The sequence below is a fragment of the Vanessa atalanta genome, chromosome 1 (genome assembly GCF_905147765.1).
Source record: "Vanessa atalanta chromosome 1, ilVanAtal1.2, whole genome shotgun sequence".
Lineage (NCBI taxonomy): Eukaryota > Metazoa > Arthropoda > Insecta > Lepidoptera > Nymphalidae > Vanessa > Vanessa atalanta.
Genome location: NC_061871.1, coordinates 2254000 through 2266389, shown reverse-complemented (window position 1 = coordinate 2266389; position 12390 = coordinate 2254000). Strand labels below are relative to the sequence as shown.

Here is a 12390-nt window from a genome sequence, read left to right as displayed (position 1 = left end):
TATAAATGAGTCTAAGTCAAATAAAACAAAAAAAAAATTGGTATGTATTTAACTTTCTTTTCATTTAACTTACACTATCATAAACGAATTATTTTTTATTATTCAGCTGTCTCTATAAAAGTGAGCGATATACAAAATAACTGCTCAATCTCGCAAAACATTTGTTTGATTTACGATACAATTTGCAATAGAGATAACTTATCCACAGACTTAACACAAAGACTACCTGACAGGTGTCACATGAGTGACCTCACCCCGTCATTTGCGATCGAAGACGAGGGCAGAAGCTGGTAAAATTATAACAATTAATACAGAATTTATTACTACAAGTCTTTTAAACGGGATATTTGTTCACGTGAACAAGGCATTCGTAAATAATGTCGAAATATCGAGCTCCACCAAATAAAAATAAAAAAACATTGGTAATAATCCCGTTTTAAATACTTATAGTAATAAAAATAACCATTTTAATTTAAAATCTAACACAGAATTTATTGACTATAAGACTTAATCAACATGATTTATATACTAACGACTGTATATTATACATACGTATCTTTGAATGTGTGTGTTACATAAGAATTCGTCCAAATAAAACATTCGAAATCGAGGAGTCGGAGAACGTAAAGATAGATAGAGCAAGACAGCATTTTAAATCGTCCAAACGAAAAGTTTAGACCGATCAAATTTTAACAACAGCAATGGTTATCTAGGCCAAATCTTTTATTAAAATGCTAACTTATTCATAAGAGTTATGAACAGGCAGACTGAGGGATGTGATACAGGGAATTTATCAATGTTTGCCGTTTAAACTCATATATTGTAACAAGATACAATACAATTTAGTCGAGCCAATGATATCGACGATACCGATATTGATTACTTCACTTTATTGGAACAAAATATACGCCTACGAGAGGAAACATTACGTCGCAAGCTTCTGTTTTATCTACGAGTAATGATAACAAAAGCTAATGTATCCGTATTTATTTATGTATAATCAAATTATATATATTTCGAAAAGAAGTTAGAATAACAAGTAGAAATCCTTCAGACAGAAATCTTTCAGTAATTTGGTGGTAAATGGTCACCATCGAATATAGAACTGTCAATGTTAATATTATAAACCACTTATTTCACAATCATTATGGTGGCAACTAAAAACAATTTCAATCCCTATTTCCTCTAATTACACTGGATTGAAACAACAGTGCCAAGTGTTACTGTTTGCTGGTAAAATAATTATTAAGTGGGTGGTAGCACCCAGAGTGCCTACACGAAGCATACCTCCGATAATTTTGAGTAGAAATTAAAAAAATATAAAAAATCATTTTACAAAAGAATGTCATTTGTTTTTTTATTTTACTTATTAATAAAGTAAGCAAAGACACAAACGGGCCATTGGAACAAACAACACTAACGAACGTCGATTATTTTACGTGGACGGTGCGCCTTCTTGAGAGAAAAGATCTAGAAGAACATCGTTCATAGACCACAGTATTTCAAGTTATTGTTAAACAGAACGGAAAAGAGGTTAAACTGTTTATTTAATTTATATCACGAGAAACAATAAACAAAAGTAATATTGAATGAAAGAATATAATTATTTTCGTGTATTAATTTTTTCGAATGTTGCCATCGTCAAATATTTCTAAGATTTATAATTATTACCCGTAATAACATTGATTTTATTGTCCTTGGATAATGCGACCTTCATTCGAATAATGTATATTCGACACAAATTTGGAGCTCTACTTTATAGCGAACATTATTTACACGCAGTTCCAGCACGTAATAAAAATTTTATTACTATACAGAAACATTGTGCCCGGTATAGAAACATTTAATTTGTTTCTTCTGTTTAATAAATTATATATAAAATATTAATCTTATCTTATTAATATTTTAAATACGAAACTTTGAATGGATGTATGTTAGTTACTCCATCACACCAAAACGGATGAACGGATCTGAATGAAATCTGGCACAGATATAGCCTAGAATAGCACATAGTACATACGCATAATACCTGAAACATTGGAAAATTGGTATTATATATGATTAGAATTAATTAAATGTATCGAATACTTAAAATAGTAAATTTCCCACTGCTGGGCTAAGGCTTCCTCTCCCTTTGAGAGTTTGGAGCATATTAAACCACGCTGCTCCAATGCGGGTTGGTGGATACACATGTGGCAGAATTGCGTCGCTCGATGTTTTCCTTCACCGCTGAGCACAAGATGAATTATAATAAACACAAATTAAGCACATGAAAATCCAATGGTGCTTGCCTGGGTTTGAACCCGTAACCACCGGTTAAGATGCACGCGTTCCAACCACTGGGCCAACTCGACTGGGTCAGTTATTATTTACTCCAGTATTGGTTGATGGTTACACGAATGATAGAATTACTAGTGTTTATTAGTTTTCAATCACCGCATAGTTCGAGATATAGAAATAAAAAATACACACACACAAACAAATATGAGGTATTGATGTTTGAAGAAAAGGTAATGGCTGTTGCCGACTCAGATGGTCTTGCATTGTGCGCTTAAGTTATTTATATAAAAACAAATATTCAGTTACTTGTAAAAGATTGAAAAATTGGTGAACAGCATTTAGAACTAATGTCATTATTATGTTCCCGATTATACCCAATAAAGAGAACTATTAAGTTATGTGTATTCTGTCGTCACCCCCTACAACAGGGAGGCAATGAGTTAGTGGCGGCAATCTGTAGGTAATTGATTATTAGCGCGTCGAGAGTTGATTTTACAAGCTGTTGCTATTTTCAAGCAATTTCCACGTTTCTCTGTTGATGCGTATACGCTGGAGTTTGGATATTTATTGAAGAAATTTATTATGAACATTGATGTTCGTTTGGATATATTGTATTATAAATTATTTACTTTTACAAATTGTTTTTGTTTGAGAACATTAAATGGAACTGTCATTATTTACGGTTAAGTTTTGAGGAGTCGAATTTTGTAAGTAAATTATTAGTTTTTTAAGTAAATCATAAGAATAGGGTCGAAATATCCTTAGAACTGTAAATTTTTTTTTTAGAAATTGCGTTATTTATGTAAATTCCTAATTCAAAACTGGAAATACAGACGGATGAATAAGCCACTTGATGATAAGCGGTAAACACAGCCTATAGACTATGGGAGAGGAGACAATATTAGTCACTGCTAAAGCGCAGTTAACCGTATATGTAGGTATATGTTATATCCCATGCGCCCATAATTACATAGATTCATTTACCGATCAAAAAGGAACACAGCGATACAAATTATGGCCATTTTGCGGCAGGAGACCGATGTTAATGAAACTTAATGATGTAAATTTATATTCTAGAACATAACAAAATATAAAAAGCTAAGATCGAGAAAACAGGTTTCAAAATGAGGTATATCTCCAGCGTCCACACGAACAAGTGGGCTCAGCGTCTCTTTTAAGCTAAACTGTCAACTGTAAAGTGAAGTTCACACAAAGCAACTTACCTATATTTGTACAGCCGGCGATCATGTTCCATCTTACACCTGAAGCTCCCCCGTCGCTACTGCAGCCAGCGACGCTCCGCAACTCACACAACAATATAATATCTGACTTGTTTTTGTTGTTGCTGTTCTTTAATCCTCAGTTCCCATTGTCTTTACAGCTAGAATGTACCTTGTGGTTGGAATTTGTGTATTGAATAAAAATTAAGCAGGCATACCTACTTTGGAACTTGTGACAACTGGAATCTGGCAAGTGTTATGCAGTGGTTACGATTGAAACAGAAGCGATTAAAATATAAATTGCTGTAGAAGGTAATTTAAGAAGCAGAATATTTGCATTACGTGTATAAAATGTATTTAGTAGAAATAATACTACTAAAAAATTGTCATTGCAATTTACCCTTTACGTTTATTATAAAAAATAAATAGCCGAATCGGATTAAACGCTAATATAATCAAGTTTTATCTATGGTAGCAGTCTTATGAAATAGATTTTAGTATCGAGCTAAATTTTAGTTAGTCTTCTCACAACGCAAGTGCATTATATGTATATTCAATGTGTGTTTTTTTAAAACATATCTTTGAATTATAGTTTTTTTTTCAGAAACAATTAAAAGTACGTCATTTTTTAAATAATATTTCTAATCTGTATTCTGTATACTTAAACCTTACGGCTACTTTTAATTATAAAAGAATTGTTTTATTTTTTTATTTGTAATTAAATCTCTTTGGTTTTATGGACATTTGTTTCTGGTGTCTTTCACACCTCAATCTGTGAAGATTATTTCACGGTGACCGGTTAGGTAATGAAATTGCTACCATTTATAAAATTTGTATGAACTTGTATGAACTTTTTGTATGAACTGTTTCCACTTCAATACGAACTAATTTTAATCGTTATGTTGACTAACTAATTCAGCCTTGTGTCAAGGGATTCGACGCGATTTGGAACGTGCTTACAATTAAATGCAATCCGAATTATAAAAGAGCTATATATTTCAAAATATGTACAAAATTATACAATATATAGGTGGTGTTTCTGTATATAGTATTAAAAGTATCAATATTCGCCGGTCACAGTTTCGATCATAATTCCTTGGATTGGTGTAATGGATTAATCTATTGGCGGATCAAGGATGTTCGTTTGTGAGGGGCTTGGTTTTAACAAAGTAATCCCAAAAAAAACATACAATTTTATGAAGCTTCATTTAGTGTTGCTTACTATTTTTTATGGTGAAGTTAGGCGGACGGGCAAATGGGACGTTTGATTGTAAGTGGTCACCACCGCCTATAGATAATGGTGCTGTATGAAATATTAACCATTAATAATGCGTGGGAACTAAGCCATGATGTCCCTTGTGCCTGAAGTTACAAAAGCTCATTCTGTCTTCATATCGGAACATGACAACACTAAGTATTAATTCCTGTTTAATATTAGAATATCTTTTGAGGTAGACGGGCTTGCGAAAAACTCCACATCAAATTCATTTTAAGATTTGTCACGGAAGAACTCAGCTTTTGAGGTTTCGAGAGTTAAGTCCCTTAGACCGACACCTTATAAATCCGAACAAGAAAGAAAATATTAGTTAGCGAACCAAAATATTTTCTATAATTTTTGAATTTAGGATTAGAAAATTTATAAAACAGAAAAAGCTATCGAATATAAATTATAAACGAACAATACACGATCATTGTACACGTCGTAACGCAATGGACATCGTCCAAATATTCATTAGTTAAAATGTAATCGAGTTCTCGGAATAATTGAATTTAATAACCAATTAAATCGATACCCAAATTCACTAGTGACTTTATTATTTTTGTATATTTTATTTGCGCCAATAAGATTTCTATAGATAAAGAAAAAGTAATTTTCAACATCACACTCAAATTAAAATATATTCCAGCTTATACTCCACACTGTAATGTGGCTTAATTTTTTTTTTGAGTAATTTTTAATTTCGTTTGTTGTGTCATAAATAAGGCCAAAAACTTAAATGAAATAGGCCAAAAATCTTATCGCACAACAACCACCAAAGGATTCGAAAAGTATTAATTTTTACAAGTATGTTGTTTGATTTAATATACTATTTTATTGTTAAGATATTTTATTTTTATCATATATATTTATAAGTAATAAAGCTTATTTTAAATGTATGATTTAAAATATCAAGTTGTGATAAATATAGTTAGATAGTAGAGAGGTATTGATTTATTATGTCTGCAGTTTTATTTCAGACAACGCAATGCACCCTTTGAAAACCCCCATTGAATGAGTCACCTTTATCGCCTTATCAGAGCGATATGAAATCTGTATTCCCTAGGAATATATAGATCGAACGACTGGGGAACTAATCTTGTTAACTATTTTTAGTTACCGATTTCAAGAAATTTTTCGACCGAATTATCGTATGACGAAGCCCTGTTATTACTTTTATTTGTAATAAATAACATGTTTAACTTTATCAAACTTAAACTCAAGTTCCTTTATTCAATATAGAAGCATTACACTACCACCACACCACTACACTACCACCGCTTCGGTAAAGATAATATCCTGACCTAAGAAGAACCGGCGAAAGAAACTCGGCTTTTTGTTATCGTATTTAAAGATCGAAGAAGAAGAAAAATGCCTTATTATAGAATACCTAAAACTAAAGGCCCCCAGGTCGGCTTATAATATACAAAATAAATACTCTTTTAAGCATGTTTGTAATGTTGACAATTGTTTATCGTAAAAGACACGGGCTTATATCGTAAGGTTTCACTACAGTTTAAAAATAAACCTATTGAAGCCTAATTAGCGTTTGAACATCCGTATAACGATATAATTTAATAATATAATTCCAAATCTTCATAGCCATAGTCGATTAAAATATTAAAAAATTAAATGACATTTAATCACGAGTCAAAGTGACAAGTTTCTAATGCTATCCAGTATATAAAATACATTTTGATTTTAAATTTGGAACACAGGTGCTGGCAAATAATACAAGCAGCTGTAAGGAAATTATAATCGTGAAAAGCAGCTTTATTTACAGTCGACGCTATGGAAATTAATCTACATTCAGTTAATTAAAATCGTCAGTGCGCTCTGAAAGTCTATTAAGACACGATAAAATCATGTAGCATTTAAAATTATATGAGTATCGTAATTTGAATTCAACAATAACGCACGAATGAACTCCCGTTGTTAGTGGCTGTTCATTTGCGGTTACATTACTTTATTTCGAAATAAAATGGTATGATTTTTGATACGTAGTTTAACCAACAATATTATATAATACTATTTTTTATATTAACAGAGATGTTTGAGGAGATATGCTGTAAGAAATAACTTGAAATTCACCGCAGTACACGATCGTGAAATTTCAGAAAGGGATGTACGAAATTGACTGTATTAGTCAAAGTCAAAAATCTTTATTCAATATAGAAGTGTTTACACTTGCTTATTGATAGTCAAAAATCTACCATCGGTTCGGAATTTAACACCCCGGACCTGAGAAGAACCGGCGAAAGAAACTCAGCGGGATATATTTTTTTCCATTTTGTATGTACAATAATAATTATATTTGATTTATTAATTATAACATTTAAAAGACAAAGGCATCAAAATAGCGAATCACAATAAGATTATTTTGAAGTGAGGTACGAAGTGAGTTCTTGCAGAAATACAATACAGCACAGCCGAATTCTGAACGTGTGTTTTATCTTAATTTTGATAATACAACTCCAATCAATTAAAATTAAAGCACATCGTCTATACTATGTCTCTATAGTCATCTGAACATTAATTGATCGTCTTTTTCAGCTCAGTGTCGATTGTTCAGTTACAAAATTGGCCTTCTTGTTGTATTTGCCTTATCTATATTTAAGTCACAAAATCTTAAAGATGGCGCAACAAGATGTAAGTTCTCTAAGCTTAGATGAAGGGCGAACAACTTGTTTAAACTGGCTGGAAGCCAGGATCTAGACGAAAATGGCGGTCACGGTCAAAGGATGCGGTTCCAATAATTCCGAAATCTTATTTAGATTGACTGCTACGAACAGTTAATCCTCTTTACGCCTTATCTATACTTCCTCCCCTTATTGTGTTGCTTTTAACATAAGAACAATATTATAAAGCCATTGGAACACAATCCAATAGATAGCTTAATAGATGTTCGACAAGTGATATAGTACGAATTTAATATGGGGAAGTCCTTAATGCTTCAAAGCCTGCGTTAGATTCGAAAACTTTACCAGGGTGTTTGTAATAAACAATATAAAAATGTTTAATCTCCGTTTATCTATCCACCATTTGTGCGACATACGATAACTTCAGTAACTACACTCGACGTCGGATTAAAATTGGGCACACTTAGACTAACTGCAAAACGCTAGTAGAAAATTAGGAATAATAAAATATCAAAATACTTCGAAAAAATTGTAATTTCTTAAATATCATTAATTTTCGGTCTATTAGTTTCAAAGGTATAATCAAAAATAAAAAAAAATACTCTATTAATAAGTTTGTTTGAAAAGGAATATAAATCGTTTTTATTTTTATTTTTAAACGATGGTTGTATAAATGTCATGTAACATAATACTTTTAATCTATATTTTAATAGATGGTAACACTACAACTGTTCATTGTCATAATAATATATCGATAAGAATATTAATAAAATATAGAATGTATTTTTAAAATTTTAACTGTTATTATAAATAATTCTCATATTGATTTTAATATCAGCCTCACTAACATAATGTATAAAAAAAATTGATTGTTCTTACATAATATTAAGTATCGTTAGGTAAACTTTCAACTGAACCCCTAAAGTTATTCATGTAAATTTCTAGACGTATCTTTGACGTAGCTCACTTTTTGCTAGAATTTACATTCTAGGTTAAGTAAATGTCGTCTACGTATTAAAAGACTTATGGAGCAAATGTGTCCCTCGACGTGAGAATCTACAGTACCTTCAACTGGAAGCGCTTAGAATGAGGTCAATTTTAATACATATCCCTTTTATTTTTATTAATAATCAATTTCTTTTAAATAGAAATCACCTAAGAATTTTTAATTTAAATAAAAGATAAGGGACTTCTGTGTGAAAATAAAATCTACAAGCGGATGAAAAAAAGAATACAATTACGATTATTAAATACAAACCAACATCAAAACTATAGCATTTTAGGTATAAGCGTCACATTGACACATCAATCAAACAAGCCAGCAGTCCAATTACGTAACCAGATGGACACTCACGATCCGACTGGCATGTGTGGAATGTGTGATATTCGCAGACACTGAGAGACGTGTGCACGCGGCGAGCGCTGCAGCGCAACTGGCAGCGGTCGGGCGAGACAAGTAGGCACCGTCCCCTCCCCACACCACAGAAATTATTGTGGCGCCCATCGTGGGGCGTAATACCTCTCACCGACTGACAGTACGACGTACAACTATAATGGCACGGAAAATCTCTTGAAATACTGCAGGTATATAGTTACTCTTTATACTGTCGTTTATGAATCACCTTTTTCTGTTTCGTTATTAGGTCGGTGAAATTTTTTCACAATGCGGATTTTTTTATAATATATTCTAAGCATATACGTATATTTTATTTTACGCTTTCTTCACAATTTTACCAAGTTTTGATTTAAAAATATACATGAAATTTAAATGTATATCGATTTACTATTGTTACTTTGGAATAAAAAAACAAATAAAATAAAACAAAAGGGTAAAAATATATAATAATTTTAATATCCAATCATTTCAATAAAAGCTACAAACAATAATAATAACCAATAAAAAACTTATGACATAAGGTATTTATCACATTATTCCCAACTCAGGTACGTAACAACACAAACCAATAAAGTTATTAAGTAATTCAAAAGCTAATTCAATCTAAAACATTCAAAAATATATTCATAGAAAATGGCACCTAATCATCACATTTGTATGGTAGTTGTTGTGCGTATTGCTTTTTAAAACGAGAAAATGCTGTGACAGATTTTCTTTTTCTCCTTTAACCTACATCCTCCTGTCTTCAGATATTAGTACTTATTAATATATATTTTTATTCAATATAATATTATTGGTTAGTTATATTCTCAGTTTTATATATTTGTTAGATAAAGTAATATCATAATTAAAAATATTTTTCTTAAATTGACAATTCATTTTATGTTAAATAACGAGATATATAAGTCGTATTGATGTTATGGAATGTTTTGTTGAGAAAATTTTATATACCGAGACAAATACAACCAACTTATTCGCCAACCTATTAATTATCTGTTATCAAAACGAACTCTACAATTCAAATAATATAATAACTGTTTCGTTCGAGTTCTTTGTGCTATGAAAAATATCATTTCGTGTAATGTAAATAATGCTGTTACTTTGAGCGTCGCTATCGTCGAATTAATTTATTAACAGAATTGGCGAATGCACTAATAGCCAGAGTTAGCGATGGTCTTCTTAAAAATTAATCCAAACGTAAATAAATTAATTGGCATTTATTCTACCAATCAGATTACTTTATTGGAAACATTGGTGAAAGAATATATTCGACAGTATCGATGTTTATAACAATGACATTTTATCTCTAGATACGTTATGTTCTTGCAAAACTTGGACGATAATATAAAGTCTACCTATATACACAATAAATGAGGTGACGTTTGTTTTGTAACGCCTAACTGAAAAAAATCCATCCAATCCATTAAATCAATATATATAAAACTTATACCAGAAGATGCAGCACGTGTCTGAGGTTTTAGTATAACTGCGCTTCGCAGTTTTGCTCTCTTTGCTCTCTTTACTTTTACTGTTTATATCAGTACATTAAAAGACAATATAAGCGTATCTATTCGCCAGCAAGGCGCGCCCCTCCACGCTCAATTATTTAATTTTTTATAAAATAATCTTAACAAATATCATCTAATTTGTATTTTTTTTTTTTGCTATCTTTACTAGAGTAAAGACAGCAAAAAAAACATATTAGATTATATTTCACGCACACTTGTAAGCACAAGTCACAAGTTTTGCGTGGAGGGGCTCGCGTTCGCGAATGAATAAATCTGTGTATTCCATTTGTAACAGGATTAAAGCCAAATAAACAACTTTTGACATCGAAATGACTCAACATCATTGGTCGAGAGTTTGATATTTATGGATTTGCGAAAAATAGCGTTTTGAACGTCGCCGAATTTGTTTTCTGAACTTTGGTAGTAAAATTAAAGTGGATATAAGTACTTAAGTGTAATAGTGTTGTATTATAAAGATATATTAATCAAAAACTTCTACTAGCTGATGATGATGCACGATATAGCAAGTCGCATGAAATATGTAAATCTAAGGTTTGTTTATCTTTATTCCTTCTTCGACTGGAATAGACTAAATGACGTGTATCACTCTTGTTGGATGTTATGCAAACGAATGACAGACAGATGTTCAATAACGTAACGATGCTAGATTTAAAATGTCATTGGTGTTCAGAATGTAATTGAATGGAGATTAGATTAACGAAATTTATAATATACGACCGTTAAAAATGAGATTTCACTCTGTAATATGTATAAATAATACTGTTATAAGCTTTAAATGCATATCAAAATTACTATTCAATTACAAATAATCATGTTTTTTTTTTTAATAAATTGGTGTGTATTGATTGTTAAGATCGGCACCGAGGTTGTTTTTTTTTATATAAGTATTAAATTTCGAACTATATACGACCTGTTCCTGAGACAAATATATTTTTATGTTGCCTTTAAACATTCGCTTTTCGAAATATATACTATAACCATTTTTTGCATTAACGTCCTTATTCTATAAAATTTTTTTAAGTAATACGACATTTGATTATCTGTTATAACCTGTGCGGTTATGACCATCAGCACAAAAGTATCACATAGTCATTTTTATAATAGTAAATTAAGTAATAATATTGATTTTTGCACAAATATCGCACGTTAAAGGATTTTAATTGCTGGCCAGTCGCCATTGTCACAGATTAAAAATAGATTTAGTATAAAATATGAAAATATTTATTTGCGCTTTTGTTGATTAAATGCATAAATCTTATTAAGTAAAATTTGTACTTCGACAGAATCTATAACGACCACTCCGAACTGGAACAAAACAAAATCAAATTAAAGCAAATAATAAAAATAAATAAAACACATTTCACACAAACTTAACGGTTAACACAAAGATTAGTGGCTGAACAAAGACTATTAAAAAAAAACAAATCACATAAAATTATTTCAATAAATTAATAGAACATATTTGTAACTTTAATCACAAGACTGAAACATCGTTTAATAATAATAACTGTTCTACAATTAAGACCTTATAAGAATAAATCGTAAATAAGTATTAAAGAAAGATAAAATGGATATGTTTAGATGTTGATACAATGTATAAGAGAATATAATGTCTTGAAACTAATTAGAAAATAACGAATGTCGTGATTATTGTTCCTCTTGAACAATTACAAAGATCCCACAGGACTGCTCCTTCTAGGGTGTCCGAGAGCACGCAAAGAGAAAAATGAGAGACGATGGCCGATTCCGTTTCACTATTTATTTCTGGAGACACTGCGTAGTTTCGCTACGACGGGTGTCCGTTGGGACCAAAAACAGACGCTCCGTAACGCCATCGACTTAGGACTAGGAGCTCGAATTGCTCCTCGAAGGCTCCTGCGACCAAATCTGAGTCCAAGGCGAGGCCTGGATATTTCACGTACCTGGACGTTCGAGTCGCGTGGAAATGCAAGTCGGGCGGTTCCTTGCTTCACGGCACTTACACCCCGAGTTCGGTAAACTCTTCTGCTCTCCGATGCCAGCACTGACTCGTCATCGGAATGGACTGCCTCATACGTTTCAACACCCG

General features: G+C 31.6%; 1 protein-coding gene across 8 annotated transcripts in view; it reads right to left on the bottom strand.

Annotated features, from left to right (window-relative positions):
• LOC125067373 (oxysterol-binding protein-related protein 1) overlaps positions 1 to 12390 on the bottom strand; it is a 35893-nt gene that overhangs the window by 13541 nt on the left and 9962 nt on the right. The window contains exons 1-2 of one of the 8 annotated variants that reach the window (XM_047675942.1): positions 8656 to 8817; positions 3504 to 3672 (exon numbers count right to left, since the gene is read on the bottom strand). The exons of 1 other annotated variant lie outside the window; for it this stretch is intronic. In XM_047675942.1, the coding sequence (XP_047531898.1) occupies positions 3504 to 3535 (32 nt within the window). In that variant the 5' untranslated portion in view covers positions 3536 to 3672; positions 8656 to 8817. Of the gene's footprint in view, positions 1 to 3503; positions 3673 to 8655; positions 8818 to 12390 lie in introns of those variants that run through there. 6 more of the 8 variants (XM_047675950.1, XM_047675958.1, XM_047675977.1 and 3 more) reach the window with 6 other exon arrangements.